The sequence below is a fragment of the Salmo trutta genome, chromosome 12 (genome assembly GCF_901001165.1).
Source record: "Salmo trutta chromosome 12, fSalTru1.1, whole genome shotgun sequence".
NCBI classification, from domain to species: Eukaryota; Metazoa; Chordata; class Actinopteri; order Salmoniformes; family Salmonidae; genus Salmo; species Salmo trutta.
In genome coordinates this window covers 69,311,690-69,335,568 of record NC_042968.1, presented here as the reverse complement: position 1 = coordinate 69,335,568, position 23,879 = coordinate 69,311,690, and the positions used below count along the sequence as shown (strand labels likewise).

The window sequence follows — 23,879 nt, the reverse complement described above, 5'->3', positions numbered from 1 at the left end:
CATGTGGACAGAAAGTGACTCCGATAGAGGTGGGGCAGCACAAGAAGCCATCACTAGCCCCTGCAGCCAATCCCCACTCCCCAAAATTAAGACAGCACAGGCCCCTCCAATACAACATGGAGAGAAGAGTAAAAAAACCCAACTCCAAAATAAATTTGACATTCTCCACTCCCCCTCCTAAAAGAGTTAAGAGGAAATGGACCACAGTTGCAAAAAGTAATAGTGTGAACACTTTCTCTCTACCCAGAGACTGAACAGAGGGAAGAAACAAGATGGAACCACCAGGTATCACTAGTGAGTAGAGGAAGTCTGTCCATACACATTTATTCATAGAAACTATGTTACAGAATTCCCAAGCACGAAATACAAGCATCCCACAAACACAACTGTACAGATCTCTACGAAGCCAGCATGGTTTGTTTATCCTCAAAGTAGCATGGTCACCAACATATATAAGCTATATACACAGCTGCCGAATTGGGGGAATTATTCTATGGTACAGAAATTGAGTTGGGATGAGTGTCAGACAAACTCACCCCATATGGGGCGTGCTGCTTGGTCTTGTAACTATACAAGCCTATGGGGAGATAACCCTACGCGTTGATCTGGGGTCAGTTTGAATTCCTCACCTCATAGTTAAAAGGACTGGAGTAGGGTAACTTCTAGCCCAGTCTTTTCCTCATTTGTTAAACCAGTTCCATGTTCTCCACTACAATATCACCATATAGTAAAACAATTTGACAGCAGTATGTAGAGCAAGCGCAGCAAAGAAAATAAACACTAATAATATAAACAAATCATATCAAGGCAAACAACGACAAAGAAAATGCTGTTAAGGACAGAGATTCTATTGGGGGGGGGGGGAAGTTGGTGCAATGAAACTGATGATCTGAAGGAATCCTTCCCATAAAAAACAAGATGAGAAGTTTTATTTGAAGTGTCATTAACTTAGTCAAATAAATCCCGCCCCACACACACCCAGAACCTTTCCTGTGACGTCATATAGAGACAAGTAGGTAGAGGAGATTCTGGGGAATTCCAGGTCTCTTGGGCTTTAAAGTGTCTCTACTACACTAGTGTTGCACACTGAGGTGTACTGTACTGTAGGACACCATCCAAGGGATGAAATATCTGTCTAGTATCAGAGCTTTACCATAAGGACCAGGGGGAAAGCTTTGGCTAAGGACTGCTCTAGACCCTGTTCAACAACTGGACCAAAACACACACAGCTGCCACCGCCGATAGCGAGCAGTAGTGGGGCTGCGTCATACATTACTACATCATTCCCTTCACTAACCGTCCAAGGAAAATTAGAATCCTAAACATGTCATTTCAGTTTAAAACAGTCCTAGATCATTAAACCATGCGGGACTGATGCGGGGGGGGGTCTGGATAGCTTCACGTCAATGGCGGTTATCGACTAAACAGGCTTGGTTTGGGATGTGGTGGATGAGACTTGATCGGTGTATATATTATAGGTAGACGCTATAAAAGGAAACGTTTAAAAAGCATTTTTCTGGTTGTGTTATGAACATGACCTATCTGTGTCAGTAACCCATGTCTTTATATATATTAAATGTGTGTGGATCTGGGTTTCCATGGCAGATGAGCTGGACTGAATGGGGCAGAGGAAGAGAAGGAGAGGGAACAAGAGAGAAGTGAAGAAGAAGACAAAGTGAAAAAGGTGGGGGAGGAGGAATGACAGATTCATAGAGAGGTACACTCCCACTCAGCCCATCCCTCGTTCCCTCCCTCCATCTGTGCCCCACTCATGCAGCCCCAGTGGAGTGGGGTGGGGGCGATGGAGGGAGGATGAGGAGAGCGAGAGGGGCGTTGGTCATTAGCAGCCGCAGCCTTCCCTCTGGGGCTGTGGTTCGTTGGTTAATAGCCGGCCTCCCTGGGGTGCGGAGGGCTTGTGCTGGACACCAGACTCTGCAGCATTCAGGTCCAGACTGCCGTCCTGGATGTTCTGGTAGATCTTCTTAGCTGCCTCCAGGAAGGCATCCTCCACGTTCTCACCCCTGAGCAGAGGACACACACAGTCAGTCACACGGTTAGGAACACAAAGCACTTCAGCACATTTCAGACCAAATGTGAGGTAAAAGCAGGCAGTGCCCTCCACCTTACGTTTTTGCGCTGGCTTCCAGGAATAAGAGACCTGTAACAAGGAATGGACACAAGATGGAGTCAGACTACTGCAGAAGAAAATGACAGATCCCCAACCATCCTCCTTACTCATACCTATGCTCAGGGGTGCAACTTTCACTGGGGACAGACATTTTGAAATTGCATTTTTGTCCCCCCACTTTTGTCATTGGTATGTGATACAAAACAAGACAACAGTGTGCTTTAGGACCATGAGGACACCTCCGAGCGGTCGGGTAGGCTGTTTGGAGTGTTTATGCGACTGGATTAAAAAAAACGTCCCCCCCCCCACCTCTAAAACCAAAGTTGCGCCCCTGCCTAGACTTACACTACATGACCAAAAGTATGTGGACACCTCGTTGAACATTCCAAAATCATGGGCATTAATATGGAGATGGTCCCCCCCTTTGCTGCTATAACAGCCTCCTCTCTTCTGGGAAGGCGTTCCACTAAATGTTGGAACATTGCTGCGGGGACTTGCTTCCATTCAGTCACAAGAGCATTGGTGAGGTCGGGCACGGATGTTGGGCGATTAGGCCTGGCTCGCAGTCAGCGTTCCAATTCATCCCAAAAGTGTTTGATAGAGTTGAGGTCAGGGCCCTATGCAGGCCAGTCAAGTTCTTCCACGCCGATCTCAACAAATCACTGCTGTATGAACCTCGCTTTGTGCACTTGGGCATTGTCATGCTGAAACAGGAAAGGTCCTTCCCCAACCTGTTGCGACTAAGTTGGAAGCACAGAATCATCTAGAATGTCATTGCATGCTGTAGCGTTAAGATTTCCCTTCACTGGAACTAAGGGGCCTAGTCCGAATCAACAGCCCCAGACCATTATTCCTCCTCCACCAAACTTTACAGTTGGCACTATGCATTGGGGCAGGTAGAGTTCTCCTGGCATCCGCCAAACCCAGATTCGTCTGTTGGACTGCCAGATGATGAAGCGTGATTCATCACTCCAGAGAACACGTTTCTACTGCACCACTCCAGCCAACACTTGGCATAGCACATGGGGATCTTAGGTTTGCGTGCGGCTGCTTAGCCAGGGAAACCCATTTCATGAAGCTCCCGATGAACAGTTCTTGTGCTGACGTTGCTTCCAGAGGCAGTTTGGAACTCGGTAATGAGTGTTGTAATCGAGGATAGACAATTTTTACACACTACGCGCTTCAGCACTCGGCCTGTCCCGTTCTGTGAGCTTGTGTGGCCTACCACTTCACAGCTGAGCCATTGTTGCTCCTAGACGTTTCCACTTCACATTAACAGCTCTAGCAGGGCAGAAATGTGACAAACAGACTTGGAAAGGTGGCATCCTATGACGGTGCCATGTTGAAAGCCATTGAGCTCTCCAGTAAGCCATTTTACTGCCAATGTTTTTCTATGTAGATTGCATGGCTGTGCACTAAATTGTATACACTCGTCAGCAACGGGTGTGGCTGAAATAGCCAAATTCACTAATTTGAAGGGTTGTCCACATACTTTTGTATACAGTACCAGTCGAAAGTTTGGCCACCTACTCATTCAAGGGTTTTACTCCATTTTTACTATATTATAGAATAATAGTGATGACATCAAAACTATGAAATAACACATACAGTATGGAATCATTTAACCAAAAAAGTGTTACAACAAATCAACATATCATTTTAGATTCTTCAAAGTAGCCACCCTTTGCCTTGATGACAGCATTGCACACTCTTGGCATTCTCTCAACCAGCTTCATGAGGTAGTGACCTGGAATGGAGTTCAATTAAACAGGTGTGCCTTGTTAGCCTCCGTGATACGCAACTTTTCAGGGAAGTTAGGAACCAATATACACAGGCAGTTAGGAAAGCAAAGGCTAGCTTTTTATAGCAGAAATTTGCATCCTGTAGCACAATCTCAAAAAAGTTCTGGGACACTAAAGTCCATGGAGAATAAGAGCACCTCCTCCCTGCTGCCCACTGCACTGAGGCTAGGAAACACTGTCACCACCGATAAATCCACTATAATTGAGAATTTCAGTAAGCATTTTTCTACAGCTGGCCATGCTTTCCACCTGGCTACCCCTACCCCGGTCAACAGCCCTGCAACCCCACAGCAACTCGCCCAAGCCTCCCCCATTTCTCCATCACTCAAATCCAGATAGCCAATGTTTTGAAAGAGCTGCAAAATCTGGACCCCTACAAATCAGCCGGGCTAGACAATCTGGACCCTCTCTTTCTAAAATTATCTGCCGAAATTGTTGCAACCCCTATTACTAGCCTGTTCAACCTCTCTTTCGTATCGTCTGAGATTCCCAAAGATTGGAAAGCAGCCGCGGTCATCCTCCTCTTCAAAGGGGGAGACACTTCAGACCCAAACAGCTACAGACCTATATCTAAACTACCCTGCCTTTCTAAGGTCTTCGAAAGCCAAGTTAACCTCTCTAGGGTAGGGGGCAGTATTTGCACGGCCGGACGAAGAACAGCAAAGGTAATCCAATTTTTCTTATAGTAAATCTGACTTTGGTGAGGGCTAAACTTGGTGGGTGTCTAAATAGCTAGCCCGTGATGGCTGGGTTATCTACTCAGGATATTGCAAAATGTGCTTTCACCGAAAAGCTATTTTAAAATCGGACATAGCGATTGCATAAAGGAGTTCTGTATCTATAATTCTTAAAATAATTGTTATGTTTTTTGTCAACGTTTACCGTGAGTAATTTAGTAAATTCACCGTAAGTTTGCGGGGGGTATGCTAGTTCTGAACGTCACATGCTAATGTAAAAAGCTGGTTTTTGATATAAATATGAACTTGATTGAACAAAACATGCATGTATTGTATAACATAATGTCCTAGGATTGTCATCTGATGAAGATCATCAAAGGTTAGTGCTGCATTTAGCTGTGGTTTGGGTTTATGTGACATTATATGCTAGCTTGAAAAATGGGTGTCTGATTATTTCTGGCTGGGTACTCTGCTGACATAATCTAATGTTTTGCTTTCGTTGTAAAGCCTTTTTGAAATCGGACAGTGTGGTTAGATTAACGAGTCTTGTCTTTAAAATGGTGTAAAATAGTCATATGTTTGAGAAATTGAAGTAATAGCATTTCTAAGGTATTTGAATAACGCGCCACGGGATTCCACTGGCTGTTGAGTAGGTGGGACGATTTCGTCCCACCTACCCTAGAGAGGTTAACAAACAGATTACCGACCATTTCGAATCCCACCGTACGTTCTCCGCTATGCAATCTGGTTTCAGAGCTGGTCATGGGTGCACCTCAGCCACGCTCAAGGTCCTAAACGATATCATAACCACCATCGATAAGAGATAATACTGCGCAGCCATGTTCATCGACCTGGCCAAGGCTTTCGACTCTGTCAATCACCACATTCTTATCGGCAGACTCAACAGTCTTGGTTTCTCAAATGATTGACTCGCCTGGTTCACCAACTACTTCTCTGATAGAGTCCAGTGTGTCAAATCGGAGGGCCTGTTTTCCAGACCTCTGGCAGTCTCTATGGGGGTGCCACAGGGTTCAATTCTTGGGCCGACTCTTTCTGTATACATCAATGATGTCGCTCTTGCTGCTGGTGATTCTCTGATCCACCTCTATGCAGACGACACCATTCTGTATACTTCTGGCCCTTCTTTGGACACTGTTAACTAACCTCCAGACGAACTTCAATGCCATACAACTCTCCTTCCGTGGCCTCCAGCTGCTCTTAAATGCAAGTAAAACTAAATTCATGCTCTTCAACCGATCGCTGCCCGCACCTGCCCGCCCGTCCAACATCACTACTTTGGACGGTTCTGACTTAGAATATGTGGACAACTACAAATACCTAGGTGTCTGGTTAGACTGTAAACTCTCCTTTCAGACTCATATTAAACATCTCCAATCCAAAATTAAATCTATAATCGGCTTGCTATTTTGCAACAAAGCCTCCTTCACCCATGCTGCCAAACATATCCTCGTAAAACTGACCATGCTACCGATCCTCGACTTCGGCGATGTCATTTACAAAATAACCTCCAACACTCTTCTCAACAAATTGGATGCAGTCTATCACAATGCCATCCATTTTGTCACCAAAGCCCCATATACTACCCACCACTGCGACCTGTACGCTCTCGTTGGCTGGCCCTCGCTTCATACTCGTCGCCAAACCCACTGGCTCCAGGTCATCTACAAGTCTTTGCCAGGTAAAGCCCCGCCTTATCTCAGCTCACTGGTCACCATAGCAGCACCCACACGTAGCACGCGCTCCAGCAGGTATATCTCACTGATCACCCCCAAAGCCAATTCCTCCTTTGGCCGCCTTTCCTTCCAGTTCTCTGCTGCCAATGACTGGAACAAACTCCTAAAATCACTGAAGCTGGAGACACATATCTCCCTCACTAGCTTTAAGCACCAACTGTCAGAGCAGCTCACAGATCACTGCACCAGATCGTAGCCCATCTGTAAATAGCCCATCCAACTACCCCATCCCCATACAGTATTTACTTATCTTGCTCCTTTGCGCCCCAGCATCTCTACTTGCACTTCTACCATTTCAGTGTTTAATTGCTATATTGTAATTACTTCGCCACCATGGCCTATTTATTGCCTTACCTCCCTTATCCTACCTCATTTGCACACAATGTATATAGACTTTTTTTCTACTGTATTATTGACTGTATGTTTGTTTATTCCATGTGTAACTCTGTGTTGTTGTTTGTGACGCACTGCTTTGCTTTATCTTGGCCAGGTCGCAGTTGTAAATGAGAACTTGTTCTTAACTAGCCTACCTGGTTAAATAAAGGTGAAAAAAAAGTGAATTTGTGGATTTTCTTTCCTTCTTAATGCATTTGGGCCAATCAGTCGTGTTGTGACAAAGTAGGGTGGTACACAGAAGACAGCCCTATTTGGTAAAATACCAAGTCCATATTACGGCAAGAACTGCTCAAATAAGCAAAGAGACATGACAGTCTATCATTACTTTAAGACATGAAGGTCAGTCAATAAGGAATATTTCAAGAACTTTGAAAGTTTCTTCAAGTGCAGTCGCAAAAACCATCAAGCACTATGATGAAACTGGCTCTCATGAGGACCGCCACATGAAAGGAAGACCCAGAGTTACCTCTGCTGCAGAGGAGAAGTTAATTACCAGCCTCAGAAATTGCAGCCCAAATAAATGCTTTTGAGTTCAAGTAACAGACACATCTTAACATCAAATGTTCAGAGAAGACTGCATGAATCAGGCCTTCATGGTCGAATTGCTGCAAAGAAACCACTACTGAAGGACACCAATAAGAAGAAGAGAATTGTTTGGGCCAAGAAACACGAGCAATGGACATTAGACCGGTGGAAATCACACCGGCCCTTACACACCTCCAGGCTGTGTAAGGGCTATTTGACCAAGAAGGAGAGTGAGGTACTGCTGCGTCAGATGACCTGGCCTCCAGTCACTCGACCTCAACCCAATTGAGATGGTTTGGGATAAGTTGGACCGCAGTGAAGGAAAAGCAGCCAACTAGTGCTCAGCATATGTGGGAACTCCTTCAATGTGGGAACTCCAGTTGGAAAAGCATTCCAGGTGAAGCTGGTTGAGAGAATGCCAAGAGTGTGTAAAGCTGTCATCAAGGCAAAGGGTGGCTTCTTTGAAGAATCTAAAATATATTTTGATTCGTTTAACACCTTTTTGGTTACTACATGATTCCATATGTGTTATTACATAGTTTGTCTTCACTATTATTCTACAATGTAGAAAATGGTAAAAATAAAATAAAAACCCTTGAATGAGTAGGTGTGTCCAAACTTTTGACTGGTACTGTATATAGTGTATCTCTCACTCACTCTCTATGAATGTGTCCTCACTTATGCGTTCACCTCTTTCGTATTCTCCCTCTGTACCTGAATGTATGCGCCATTTTACTCTCTTTCACCTCTCTCTTTCTCCCTCTCAATCAGAGACGAGTTGCTACTTCTCAAACTCTCCATCCCTCCCTATATGGAGGAGTCTATTCTCTCTTGGTCTCCCTCACACTCCCCCTTCCAATCACCTAGTGAGAGTGGGGGGGGGGCCTGGGGGCATTCTCACAGCCATTCAGATAGGGTGGAATAGAGATAGACAGATTGATGCGAGTTACTCCTCTCCCATCATCCCTCTCATTGAGCCCGAGGGTGTTCCCTGTCTCACCGTTCTCCTCAGCGAACTGCTTGGCCTCCTCATACGTGACATCTCTCTGGGCCTCCAGATCTGCTTTGTTACCTATGAGAATGATCACCTGTGGGAGGACAGAATGAGTCGGTCAGACCTCCAGGCACCAAACACATTAACACAGTGGCAGTAGCAGCCTGGCAGGTGCTAAAATCACATCCTCACTCACTTATAGGCAGAAAACGACATACGAGACAGCTCGCACACTTCACTGAGCGAGAGCTCTTACAGAACTTGGTACCAGTGGGAGAAATGGATTCAGCAATACTGTGTCGGCTACACACCATGAAAGATACAGATATTAATATTAGTGGTCGACCGATTAATCGGAATGGCCGATTAATTAATGGCCGATTAATTAGGCCGATTACAAGTTTTCACGACAATCGGTAATGGACATTTTTGACCACAGATCATGGCCGATTACATTGCACTCCACGAGGAGACTGCATGGCAAGCTGACTACCTGTTATGCGACTGCAGCAAGGAGCCAAGGTAAGGTACTAGCTAGCATTAAACGTATCTTGTAAAAAAACAAATCAATCTTAACATAATCACTAGTTAAACTAGTAATATCATCAACCATGTGTAGTTATCTAGCTTGTCCTGCGTTGCATATAATCGATGCGGTGCCTGTTAATCTATCATTGAATCACAGCCTACTTCGCCAAACGGGTGATTTAACAAGCGCATTCACAAAAAAAGAACTGTCGTTGCACCAATGTGTACCTAACCATAATCATCAATGCCTTTCTTAAAATAAATACACAAGTATATATTTTTAAACCTGCATATTTAAATAATATTGCCTGCTAACATGAATTTCTTTTAACTAGGGAAATTGTGTCACTTCTCTTGCGTTCTGTGCAACAGAGTCAGGGTATATGCAGCAGTTTGGGACACCTGACTCGTTGCGAACTGTGTGAAGACCATTTCTTCCTAACAAAGACTGCCAACTTCGCCAAACGGGATGATTTAACAAAAACGCATTTGCGAAAAAAGCACAATCGTTGCACGAATGTACCTAACCATAAACATCAATGCCTTTCTTAAAATCAATACACAGAAGTATATTTTTTTAAACCTGCATATTTAGTTTAAAGAAATTCATGTTAGCAGGCAATATTAAACTAGGGAAATTGTGTCACTTCTCTTACGTTCATTGCACGCAGAGTCAGGGTATATGCAACAGTTTGGGCCGCCTGGCTCGTTGCAAACTAATTTGCCATAATTATGTAAAATTCTGACATAACATTGAAGGTTGTGCAATATAACAGGAATAATTAGACTTAGGGATGCCACCCATTAGATGAAATACGTAACGGTTCCGTATTTCACTGAAAGAATAAACATTTTGTTTTCAAAATTATAGTTTCCGGATTTGACCATATTAATGACCAAAGGCTCGTATTTCTGTGTGTTATTATGTTATAATCAAGTCTATGATTTGTTAGAGCAGTCTGACTGAGCGGTGGTAGGCAGCAGCATGCTCGTAAGCATTCATTCAAACAGCACTTTACTGCGTTTGCCAGCAGCTCTTTACAATGCTTCAAGCGTTGTGCTGTTTATGACTTCAGCCTATCAACTCCCGAGATTAGGCTGGCAATACTAAAGTACCTATTAGAACATCCAATAGTCAAAGGTATATGAAATACAAATGGTATAGAGAGAAATAGTCCTATAATAACTACAACCTAAAACTTCTTACCTGGGAATATTGAAGACTCATGTTAAAAGGAACCACCAGCTTTCACATGTTCTCATGTTCTGAGCAAGGAACTTAAACGTTAGCTTTTTTACATGGCACATATTGCACTTTTACTTTCTTCAACACTTTGTTTTTGCATTATATAAACCAAATTTAACATGTTTCATTATTTATTTGAGACTAAAATTATTTTATTGATGTATTATATTAAGTTAAAATAAAAAAGTGCTCATTGAGTATGATTGTAATTGTCATTATTACAAATATATATGTGTACAATTTTTTCAAATATTTACATTTTTTATTAATAGTTTATTTTTATTTTATTTCCTTGTAATAATTTTCCCCCCCCATTTTATATATATAAATTTATTAAATTAAATTATTATTTAATTATTAAAATCGGCCGATTAATCGGTATTGGCTTTTTTGGTCCCCCAATAAATCGGTATCAGCGTTGAAAAATCAGAATCGGTCGACCTTTAATGAATATACAACTGCCAATGTATCTGGGCACTAGTCATGTCTTGCCCCTGTAGCTCAGTTGGCTGAGCATGGTGCTTGCAACGCCAGGGTTGTGGGTTCGATTCCCACGGGGGACCAGTATTGGGAAGGGGGAAAAAAATGTAATAAAATGTATGCATTCTACTGTAAGTCGCTCTGGATAAGAGCGTCTGCTAAATGACTAAAATGTGAAATGTCATGTCCCATTTTCCAACGAGAGACTGTGGTGTTCGAGTACAAACAAGCCGACAGTGAGTTTCGGATGTTGACATTGTATAAGCAAGCTAAACGCATATTCTAATCTGTACATGATAGCAGTGTGATTCGGCCATAATCATATTTGTCAAAATGCAATTTAGAGATGGACGGGGCTCTGGGGCATCAAACACACTGGGTGTGCTGCGGTGGGATACAGCAGAGACACAAAGAGCATTAGATGCAAGAAAGGGGACAGGGACTTGGTAGTACATCCAACCAGACACAGTGTGTTTGACAGGCAGCTAGAGAGGAGCAGTGTGAAACCATACTCACAGTATTTGGGTTGGTCAGATTTCTGGCATCAGTCAGCCAGCTGCTGAGGTGGTTGTACGTACTTCTCCTGTGGAACACACACGGGGAAGAGTGGGAGTTAGATAACCTGGCAGCAGGTCGGGACAAAACAGCGTGTGCCACATCATAAGTGGGATCAAAGGTTGTGGCCATGATAAATGGAGAAATGTTCCTGGGTTTGTATCTATATATCCTTTCACTAATAGAATAAACCTACTGATTCTTCTTCAGTTTTGACAACAGTTCTTACAGTCCGAGACACGGGTGTCAATATGGAACGCTAAAATTAGGCTAGGGAACAAACGAGCAATCGAATCCCAATTCATAAAACAGAGGCAATGATATGCTGCATAGACACCAACTACTATTAGTGGGAAAACTACAATATAGAAATACTGCAATACTTAAAGCTTTACTCTGAGCCTATGCTTTCTATGAAAGGAGACAGACATTCCACTGATACAGTCTCACAGTTTGGGGGAGGAAGGTGGGGAGGGCAACAGGATGCAGACACCATGTTTGTTCAGGAAGAGAGGGGCACACTTTATGCCATCTGCCCCTTTTCCTTTCCTTTGTCTCCCACACAGACATATATGCCAACAGACCGAGAGCAATCTGACTAGTACAGCTAACGGGTGGGTTGTGTATTGTAGAACAAGCTGAGGGGACTAGGATGAAGTTGGCCCTAGATGCTTATCGGAGGCCAGTTTTTTTTTTTTTACATTTCTGTATGGTTTGAGCTAGGATTGGGGAAGGGTAATTTGACCCTAGCTCTTTGCCTACAGGCAGCTTCTACCTGGAGCATCAAGGTTCGGGCACGTCGGCGTGTATGCGCGTACCTGGTGATGTCGTAGACCATGAGTGCGCCCGCGGCCCCCCTGTAATAACTACGCGTGACGGCCCTGAAGCGCTCCTGGCCCGCCGTGTCCCAGATCTGCAGCTTGATCTTCTGGCCGCTCACCTCGATTATCCTCGTGCCAAACTCCACGCCGATCGTGTGGGGGCAGTCCGCCATGACTGGAGGAGCGAGAGGTGGGGAAAGGAATAGATCGTCAATATAGCTATGAGGAATCCAAGGAGGCAACATTCCTCTATAACACACAGATTTAAATGAAAATCAAAAACAGAGTATTGCCACTTTGTCAAGAGACATGAAGAGACTCTGGGGAGTGAACTACATCAGAGATCTGTATATAATGAAAAGATGCTCGTGTCTCCGCTCAAACAATGGGAGTCGTTTTCCCAAAGGCGGGGAAGGCAGGCGACAAGTGTCAGGTCAAAATAAGCCCATTGAAACGCATTGGTGAAACCTCTTGCTTCGCCTCTTCTTCTCCGACTACATCTCCCATCACAGAAGTCTGACTCAGTAGACCTTCCTCAGCCTGCCTCCCTTTCTCGCTCTCCCTTCCTCCTCCTCTCCAGAGTGTCACTAGACTGCTGTGATTAACCTGCTCTCTACTCCATTTACTGTGACTACACCTCCTCTTTCCCAATCTCTCTCCTCTCCCTACCATACAGAACAGCCTGCCAGTGGCACAGCTAGCACCAACTTCAACTATAAACAGCACCCATATACATACACATCTTTCCTCACAGTCACGAACACATCCAACCACACAGAGAAAACAGGTGCACCCTTGACCGTATACACGCACTTCATCACCTCCATTGTGAGGGAACAGAGAGAGCAGGTGGGTTGAGTATCCATTTCAGACTGGCAGATCAGTTGGTTTTTACCACTTGCATTTCAATGTTAACTAGAGACAGGGAGGAAGTCTTCAAACCTGGCATTCAGCACTCACAAAGCAGCTGCCTGTTCCGAGCCCAAGTCTACGGGCCATGCAGGATGCGATGCTCGATAGATGAATGAGGAGCAGAGCATCTGCATTTACTGCTGCCTGCTAATAATGCCATTAAAATGCATTCAAAAGCCTGGGTGTTATAGTGAAGTGACTGAGGCTACAGCTGAGAAAGCACACACACATAACATGAAGCAGACACACATTTCAAAGTGGCACCCACACTCTCCCCCTCTCTCAATGAGCTGAAGTCATCAGAGGGGATTTAGAGTGAGACAGTCCATTCCTACAGCCTGTGTGAGATGAGGAGGGGTTATCTGTCTGAAGTCGGTGGGGAGTTAGGGATGTACTTACATTTCTTCTCTGTGAACTGGTGAAGCAAACATGACTTCCCTACCCCCATGTCCCCTACAGAGAGAGAGAGGGAGATGTGTCAGGATCCATGTTCAAATATTAACATTACATACAAGACGGAGAGGACAAAAAAAAACACAGACATACAACTTGTTTCATATTTTCCTATGAAGGGATCCGTTTTCACTGACCACTCGGTCTGACCAGGAACAACTCTGGTTGTAACACAGAAAGAGCATCTTCCCTCTCCCCCTCAGACATTGTTAACAGAATGCTATGGTGGTTGCCAGTTGTGTGCTTTACACATATGAGGGCACTTGAAGTGGCAGCATAAACAGGCCTGCAGGGCTTTGACTTAATAGCTGGCATGGTTACCTCTAGTGGAGTGGGGAGAGCAGAGGATTTAAAAAAAAAAAATTTAAGCTGCAATATGTAACTTTTTGGGTGACCTGACCAATTTCACATAGAAATGTGAGTCATAGATCTGTCATTCTTATTGAAAGCAAGTCTACGAAGCAGTAGATCTGTTCTATGTGTGCTAGTTCTAGGCTTCCCATTCTCGCTTCTTCTGCAGTCGGTTTTATACACCAGCTTCAAACAGCTGAATAATACAATATTTGTAGTTATTGAAAATATATTTCACAGCGGTTTAGATGGTACAATGTTTCTGTATACTTGTTTGTTTTGTCACAAACTGAAATTAGGCAAACTACTCCAATTTTAGCTACCAGGAAATGGCGGTGCATTTTCCGCATATTGCACCTTTAAGGCCTATACACTAATGTCTGCTCTAGCTACAGAGCTAAAGTGACGTGTGTGTGTTGTATGACCACATTGATGTCTGGGTAACAGACAGCAAACAAGAGCAGCACAAGACAGGGCCTTTGGCAGTTGTCAAAGAAGTCCACAAAGTTGACATTGAGGTGGGGTTTTAAAGGCCTCAATGCAGCAGGGTAAACAACCTCCAGGGAGTTGGAGATGGAGAGATATGGAGATTTAACTTCCCTATTTTGAGGTGCCAAACTGGTAGGAAAATACACTAAGGGGAAGAGTGGAATGCACAACAAGATAAAACTACCACCACAACTCAGAACATTTTGGCCTGGGCTATGCACCAACAATACATAAGGTTACTGTACGCTCATTACTTCTGTTGGTAATTTAGATCAAACAGGAGAGCAATCGTTCTATTTTAAGTTCATTAATAACCCTGTTACGAGCACATTGTCGGTACAGTATGTCATTAGAACACAAACCACTTTGCTTTGCTTAGGCTAGCTTCCGGGGAAAACATTTATTGATGAAAACGTTTTAAAATCACTGAGAAATGGCGACCACATACCGAATCAAAAGGAATCTGCTGTAATGGGGTCATGGTTGAGACCTGGAGTAATCCTGACCACATGACCTGACCAGGACAAACTCCTGAGCTACGGTTCTAGTCTCGTGATGGGTGCTCTTTCAGGGCTTGTAGCATCTCAGTGAGCTGTGTGCTAACTGCAACCAATGGGTGACCTACATACAGCACAGCACTGTACACACAAACAAACAGGCCTCCATTCCAATCCAGTCAACACGCATGCTCGCGGCTCACTTACCGATGATGATGTATTTGAAAATGTAGGAGTAGTTGTACGGTGCGGTGGCCATCGTGGCTCTGAAAGAGAGAGAAAGGTTCAAGATGAGTCAGAGAAAGAATCAGGGTGCTGTCTATGAATCTACTCTAGCTGGGCATCATGCAGAAACCACACATTATCTTTGAATTCTGTCTGTCGACATCACTCACTATCCCATTTAATTTTACAGTGCTTGGTTTGACCACACACTTAGTCAACTGAAACATTGCATCTTGCTGCTCGACCACTGGCACTCCACAACATTAAACGACAACATCATGCCTGGCATATAGCATGGGCCTGTGAATTGGTCAACATGCTCAGTAGAGAATGATGTCACCATGTCTCAGATGTACTAGACAGACTGAGCAGCTGGTGTGCTGCATGAGAACTAAAACATTATTCTAGGTAGTATGAATAATTCCTGATTTCTCAGGATTCCTGTCATGTGATTTCTCAGTTAGACAGCAGGCCCAGGAGCACTGACCTCTCCAACATATGGGTAGGACTCAACCCAGCTGGAAGAGCTGAAACCATCTGATCGCAATGTATCTGACCACATACAAATACGTTGACTTTGTAACTCCAATATCGGACATTAATCTACAGGGCCTAACTCAACTGATGTCTGTCCATTAAATCAGCATGAGGAAGTCAAACTTCAGCCAGCTATCACTGGATAGGTCCCAATTATCTCTCCTTCCTCCCAAAGTGTGCACTTTTTCACTTCCCTTCACTGATTTGAAAGGACATTTCTGGTATAAGAAACTTGGTGGAAACTCCCTCTAGCCCATGCCTCCACCAATCCAACGCTTTTAGATTTGTGGGAAGTAGTGAACGAGTGTACACTTCAGGAGAAAGGAGAGATTATTGGGACGCACCCTGTGGGCAGGTTGTGTAAGAAGAGAAACCAACCAGGATTAGACAACGACTCTTAGCCCAGCTGAGGAAGAGAGACCTAAAAGGGGAGGGGCTCTAAAAATAACAATTCAGACAGGGAGGGTCATCATAGATCACACATGCGCACACACTCTGATGGACAGGGCCTGTCACGGGAGTTCTTCCAAGAAGCCTTCATCTTATTCACAACAGTACCACGGACTGTAACAAGATGAGATGTGGCAGAGCCAGACTCCTCTGTATTACTATCCCGTGATGCACCTACAATTTATAGTTTTCCATTATGATCTTTAGGCCAGCAGCCATTAACTAAAGGGGTTAGAGGATGAATAACCACCAATTACAATACGTACGTTATCAATTTGAGAGGCTCATTAATCAAAATCGCTTAACCACTCGTTTTCAAGATGGAGATAGAGGACTTCTCTAGATGTAGCCTAATCCCACACAATGGAAGCTAAAACAAGTGCATAGGACCAAATGGGTGTTTATGTTGGGTTGGTTGATCATCACCATTATGCAGCATGTTCAATGGTGTTTCCTCTCTCTGCATCACAAACCTCGAGCAACAAACTGCTCTGAGAACTCGCAGACAGATGTCGGAGTAAACAGAGAGGTTTAAACTGAATGCTAAGCATTAGCCTTGTCCTGTGCTTAGCCAATGGGGGAGCAAGGCTATACTCTCCACAATAGCAAAGGCTTAGGTCCATGGTCCCGGGCAGACTGAGGTGTGTGTATGAACATCATTAAAAAGAACATCGATCTGCATAGAAAATAAGCAGCTATTTTCTATGATACACACAGATAAATATGAGGCTTCTAGCCAATTGTGTCATCGATAAATATAAGGCTTCTAGCCAATTGTGTCATCGATACGGCAAGTACAGGCAGCCAACATCCCCAGCAGTGTTGTGTCACTTTGAGGCAAGCGATTTCATTAGACTTAGACTTCACGTTCAGGAAATTGCATCATATGTGCACAGCTCCTTTTAATCTCAAATGAAAGGAAGACATTACATTAGGCTGTAGAAGAGGAGAGGTTAAGAGGGACAGCGTTTCCTCGCGTCACCCAAGTCCACGATACAGAGGCTCTGTCAGAACCATTAGCAGGTGTCATTTCACAAGAGTACCCAAGGGAGGACAAGTAGCACCTTTAAATTCTTCTTAACAGTCTGGCTAGATACTGCACGGAAACACACAGGTCTAGGCCCCAAGTAATTGGTATCCCTAGATACCAGCTACCCACACAACCCATCTGTTGCCTTTATGCTGAGCGACATTCATTCATATGGGTTTGAATTATAACTACACCTACAGTACCAGTCAAAAGTTTGGACACACCTACTCATTACAGGGTTTCTTTATTGTTTTACTATTAGCTACATTGTAGAATATTAGTGAAGTTATCAAAACTATGAAATAACACACATGGAATCCTGTAGTGTGTTAAACAAATAAAAATATATTTTAGATATGAGATTCTTCAATATCCCTTTGCCTTGATGATAGCTTTGCACACTCTTGGCATTCTCTCAACCAGCTTAATGAGGTAGTCACCTGGAATGCATTTCAATTAACAGGTGTGACTTGTTTAAAGTTAAGAAGGAAAGAAATCTCACAAATTAATGCGTTTGAGACAATCAGTTGTGTTGTGACATGGTAGGGGTGGTATACAGAAGATAGCCCCATTTGGTAAAAGACCAAGTCCATATTATGGCAAGAACAGCTCAAATAAGCAGAGAAACGACAGTCCATCATTACTTTAAGACATGAAGGTCAGTCAATACGGAACATTTCAAGAACTTTGAATGTTTCTTCAAGTGCAGAAGCAAAAAACATTAAGCGCTATGATGAAACTGGCTCTCATGAAGACCGCCACAGAAAAGGAAGACCCCGAGTTACCTCTGCTGCAGAGGATAAGTTAATTAGTTACCAGCCTCAGATTGCAGCCCAAAAAAATGCTTCAGAGTTCAAGTAACAGACATCTCAACATCAACTGTTCAGAGAAGACTGCATGAATCCGACCTTCATGGTTGAATTGCTGCAAAGAAACCACTACTGAAGGACACCAATAAGAAGAAGAGACTTGCTTGGGCCAAGAAACACGAGCAATGGACATTAGACTGGTGGAAATCTGTCCTTGGTCTGATGAGTCCAAATTTGAGATATTTGGTTCCAACTGTCTTGTCTTTTGTGAGACGCAGACTAGGTGAACGGATGATCTCCGCATGTGTGGTTCCCACCGTGAAGCATGGAGGAGGTGGTGTGATGGTGCTCGCTGGTGACACTGTCTGTGATTTATTTAGAATTCAAGGCACAGTTAACCAGCATAGCTACCACAGCATTCTGCAGAGATACGCCCTCCATCTAGTTTGCGCTTAGTGGGACTATCATTTGTTTTTCAAAAGGACAATGACCCAAACACACCTCCAGGCTGTGTAAGGGCTATTTGACCAAGAAGGAGAGTGATGGAGTGCTGCATCAGATGACCTGGCCTCCACAATCACCGGACCTCAACCCAATTGAGATGGTTTGGGATGAGTTGGATGAGACTGAAGAAAAAGTAGCCAACAAGTGCTCATCATATGTGGGAACTCCAAGGATGTTGGAAAAGCATTCCTAATGAAGCTGGTTGAGAGAATGCCAAGAGTGTGCAAAGCTGTCATCAAGGCAAAGGGTGGCCACTTTGAAGAATCTAAAATACATGTTGATTTGTTTAACACTTTTTTTGGTTACTACATGATTCCATGTGTGTTATATCATAGTGTTGATGTCTTCGCTATTATTCTACAATGTAGAAAATAGTACAAATAAAGAAAAACCCTTGAATGAGTAGGTGTGTCCAAACTTTTGAATGGTTCTGTATATAAAGAGACGGCCAGACTCAAACACACACCTAGAGCAACACTGTTAGAAGCTGCCTGCTATTTATAGCACAGACACCTTTCTGAATTATTATCCATTGCTGCTTATACGGTAATATAGCCTATTCCATAGTCTATAAGAAAGGATGGGTGATAATCAGGAATATAGACACACATACAGTCATGCACATTTGAAAATATTCAAACAGATGCTTGGATTAAATATAGTCTCAAAGGTGGTGGAAGGTGAAGAAGAGAAGGAGAGTGTTAAAGGAGAGCAGTCCGGGTGAAGAAAGAGGTGAATTAGGGACGCTTACATTGTGATATAAAGAGGCAAATTGAGTAAACTAATCACGGAAGAGTGATATTTAGGATCATCTTCCAGAATTGAATGGATTTGTGTTAATCATCTGAGGTGGTTAATTCCAGGTCAAGGTGTCACCTCAGCCTCATCCTCTCTGCATGGGGTTGGTCAGAGACCCTTGGGTGCCACTCCCCTGAAGTGGCCTACAACAAAATGGCCCCACTCCCCATTCCAGCTCTGCCTGCTTGAAAAACAAAGTGCAGCAGAAAGACAGTTGAGGTGGTAAGGGAAGTAATGTAGTTAGCGTGTGGGATAAGCTCCAGTAAGGGATTTGATACACTGACCGTGACGTGAACTTGTATCACAGCCTGCCTTGCTGCTAGCCTGACTTCCTCCCCTCACATGACCCTCTGTCATGTGGTGCCTGCAGACTTGTGTGAGTTTTTCCATAAGGCGAAAGCTATAGGCCTACTAGAGCTGTACACACTCTAGGGCTACTCCTTCTTTGGGTAAATTATAGGAAAAATTCCCTTTTTCCCGAACGAGGCCCTGGAGAAGTATACATCCAAGGAGAGTGCGATTGAGAGCATGTGACCAGACTGCAGTCTCAGCACTTCTCCATACACTCGCACTGATTCATAAAACAGAGCGCTGTCACCTCTTTTATCACATCCACTTCCTGTTGTTGAACGAATATAACTGGTGTCACATACTGTACATCTGGGCTATTTTTCTCTTCTCTGACTCATTGTCATATTGCTATGCTGCCATACAAACAAAATCCTGCTGTAAATTGCAGAAGTGCATTTGGGTTGTGATCACCATACCAAAGGCAGAGATGGAATGGACAAATCAATTGCAAAACTTGGGTTCAATCAATGCACATACAGTGTATTTCTTTCACTGTGTGATCTGCCATTTTAAGGGAATATTTTTCCATCAAAGTAAAATTCAAGGCCAAGAAAATACATCTACTCTTGTCACACAGAGAGGAGTATCTCAGGTGATGACACATCTACATGAATACATTCATATTCTATCCTAATCAAAGCCTCATTCTTATATCAAATAAATATTTCAGTGATTGACAGTAAGGGCTGGCCCGAGACAAGGCCTAGATATGGATGCATGCTGTGTCATTTTGTTTTTAATTTTTTATTTCACCTTTATTTAACAAGGTAGGCTAGTTGAGAACAAGTTCTCATTTGCAACTGTGACCTGGCCAAGATAAAGCGTAGCAATTCGATACATACAACAACACAGAGTTACACATGGAATAAACAAAACATACAATCAATAATACAGTACAACAAAAGAAAACAAAAAGTCTATATACAGTGAGTGCAAATGAGGTAAGTTAAGGCAATAAATAGGCCATGGTGGCGAAGTAATTACAATATAGCAATAAAACACTGGAATGGTAGATGTGCAGAAGATGAATGTGCAAGTAGAGATACTGGGGTGCAAAGGAGCAAGATGAATAAATAAATAAATACAGTATGGGGATGAGGCAGGTAGATAGATGGGCTGTTTACAGATGGGCTATGTACAGGTGCAGTAATCTGTGAGCTGCTCTGACAGCTGGTGCTTAAAGCTAGTGAGGGAGATATGAGTCTCCAGCTTCAGAGATTTTTGCAGTTCGTTCCAGTCATTGGCAGCAGAGAACTGGAAGGAAAGACGACCAAAGGAGGAATTGGCTTTGGGGGTGACCAGTGAGATATACCTGCTGGAGCGCGTGCTACGAGTGGGTGCTGCTATGGTGACCAGTGAGCTGAGATAAGGTGGGGCTTTACCTAGCAGAGACTTGTAGATAACCTGTAGCCAGTGGGTTTGGCGACGAGTATGAAGCGAGGGCCAACCAACGAAAGCGTACAGGTCGCAATGGTGGTTAGTGTATGGGGCTTTGGTGACAAAACTGATGGCACTGTGATAGACTGCATCCAGTTTGTTGAGTACAGTGTTGGAGGCTATTTTATAGATGACATCACCGAAGTCGAGGATCGGTAGGATGGTCAGTTTTACGAGGGTGTGTTTGGCAGCATGATGAAGGATGCTTTGTTGCGATATAGGAAGCCAATTCTAGATTTAATTTTGGATTGGAGATGCTTAATGTGAGTCTGGAAGGAGAGTTTACAGTCTAACCAGACACCAGTCATCTATGTGATTACTGGATAGCTGGCTGAGCTAAACAGCTACTGCACTATAAATTATTAAACTAAGGACCTGTGCAGTCAAAAATGTAATTTTCCTGTGTTTAAAAAATATTTCCACACTATGAAATTGGGTTGGACTGCCTGCCAGGCAGAATAAGTTAATAGACCAATAACAAAGAGAGTTTGCCCTCCTCTCTGCCAATAAAAGCTAGTTTTTAGGTTACATGTTCTTTCCATAAGGCCAGAGTTTCCCAAACACAGCTGATTAAAATAATCAAAGCTTGATAATGAGTTGGTTATTTGAATCAGTTTTGTAGTGCTAGGGTAAAAACCAAAACATGCACCTAGTGGGGCCCCAGGACCGGGTTTTGGAAACCCTGCATTAGACCCCTCAATCAGACCACTCCAGAACAGTCCTAGCAACATTTATGCTTGAGAAATGTTTTGTTTATTTTTTACAATTTTAATTTAAAACAATAACAGTAAGGTACTTAATTGTTACCCAGAAATGATTTGATATTGAGATCAAACGGCTTTTTAATGGATGAATGAACGCCACAATTTCAGAACAATACAGCTGGCTTGTGACAATGTAGGCTAGTGGGAGGGCATAATCTAGCTAACTGCTCATGACAGTTCAAGCACACATCTGACTATAGCTAGCTACACGAGATGAAAAGGTTGATAAACTAATTACCTACGAATACAACACCCCAAAAGCCTCTATCTGCTGGCCAACGACGTTAGCTAACTGATGCTATCAACACAAACCGTGGCAACAGTCTGTTTCGATTGCTAGCATCTTGGTTTATTGTTCAGACGGGACGCTAAAATAATGTATTGTAAAATGTATTGGCAGTGAAGTTGGGAGAGGTGTGGGTTGCTAGCTGGAGCAGTTAAATGTCCAGCTATGACCATAACGTACTAGACCCGATCTTAACGTTAGCCGTCTTCATTGACCTGCTAGCCAACTAGCCAGCTAGAAACAGGCTAAACTGGCTAACTAGATAACCATAATACATGTGTCATCATTTACTGGCGAATAGGTAGCTATCCATGTCGACCTAAAGGGAAGAATACAGTTACCATGACATGAGCCTTGATAACTAACTTAGGCGAAATGTTGGGGCCAACAAATGATAGCTAGCAAGCGTAACGTTACTCTTTCGGATACTACAGTAGTTAGCTAGCTCAAAAGCAATGGCCTGTTCCCAAAAACGACAGACACCTGGCTAGATCCACAATGGCTAAACAAAACCACGGGTGTTTGTGAAGAATGGTAATATATTACACAGCGCAAGATGGATAACATTAGCTAGTAGACACTTTACTCGTTGGCTAGCTAGCCGCTAACTTAACTATATTAGCGTAGTAGCTAGCTGTTAGCTAGCCACTATAATTTGTAACACAGAAGGTTCAAAGTTTTATAAATGTGTTAGCTATATGTGGATACGAACACTCCTATATTATGTTTATATTCTTACCGGAAATTGTCGGTTTAATGTATTGAGCTCTTCAGAAGAGATCTGCAGGTTATCCTGGCTGAAGTATCTACCTTGCCTGCCTGTCCAAGATGGCTGCTTGCACTGCACAGGGTTTTTCCTTCTGTTGTGTGGCTTCTGGGACAAAGGGCAATGCATATGGGGCGATTTGCGCTGTTTGTGCTAATTATAAATGTGAAATGAAGTGCGCAAACTCAAAAATCATTATCAATGTATTGGACGCGATAGGTAGTGTCGCCGATATTAAACAGTTTTGTGGCATGAAGAATCACTTATGACAGTGGTGCATCAGACGGCCTCAGCCTACATGTGTGCGAGTAGACTAACCTAATATTCTACCATCAGTGTCAAAGTACTGTACTATATATTCCATTGCTGGTCCTTTTGTTGTGGACCCACACTAGGAATATTTATAAAGACCTGTGTTGGGAATGGGATCTAAGCCAACTACAACATATTCCATAACTAGGCTTATGATTTGTAGATCAAATGTATTTTCTTTATGATTCACACCCAGACACATAAACAATAAGATGATCTATTTTGTAAACCTCAGAGGCTATCAGACCCAATTCTCTTTTGTTGATATGGAATAGGCTATGGAGGGAAGGCTTCATACTGCATGTAATTTGTTTAAAAATTACTTGACAGAAGTCAATGTGTATCTACCGATGGTGTTAAATAAGGTTTCCTTGATATTACGAAAGGTGTCCCTCAGGGGTCGATTCTGGGCCCTGTGCTTTTTACTGTTTACATTAACAATATCGACTTCCACTTGTGTAACCTGCACTTGTATTTAGATGATACTGTTGTGTATGCTATTGCCCCCACAGTTGACGAGGCTCTATCTGACCTACAGTCTGCCTTCATTGTATAACAGAAAACTTTATTGACCTGAAATTAGTATTGAATGCAGGTAAAACTAAGTATATGTTGTTCTCTAGAGCACATAAAAATAACTCTGATGATTTAAGCATATGTACTTTGGATGGTGTCCACATTGATTGTGTTCCTGCTTATCTGTGCATCTGGATAGATGAAAAACTGTCTTTTAAAAATAATATTGATGAGTTAAATGGGCTTCTTCTATAGAAATAGGTGTAGAAGGTGTTAAGGAGCCTATTGGACCTAGACTTGGGGCTCCGGTGCCGGTTGCCGTGCGGTAGCAGAGAGAACAGTCTATGACTTGGGTGACTGGAGTCTTTGACACATTTTTGGGCCTTCCTCTGACATCGCCTTGTATATAGGTCCTGGATGGCAGGAAGCTTGACACCAATGATGTATTTGGCCGTACACACTACCCTCTATAGCGCCTTATGCTCG

General features: G+C 43.2%; 1 protein-coding gene across 1 annotated transcript; it reads right to left on the bottom strand.

The window, feature by feature from the left end:
• Window positions 1-288: 288 nt before the first annotated feature.
• Window positions 289-22,684, bottom strand: LOC115204070 (ras-related protein Rab-14-like). Its single transcript, XM_029769349.1, has 8 exons — window positions 22,539-22,684; window positions 14,816-14,874; window positions 13,218-13,271; window positions 11,904-12,081; window positions 11,047-11,113; window positions 8,283-8,370; window positions 2,128-2,158; window positions 289-2,021 (listed from the first exon to the last, which is right to left on the bottom strand). Exons 2-8 carry the CDS (start codon window positions 14,865-14,867, stop codon window positions 1,841-1,843), a joined length of 651 nt encoding a protein of 216 aa, XP_029625209.1. The 5' UTR covers window positions 14,868-14,874; window positions 22,539-22,684; the 3' UTR covers window positions 289-1,840.
• Window positions 22,685-23,879: the final 1,195 nt, after the last annotated feature.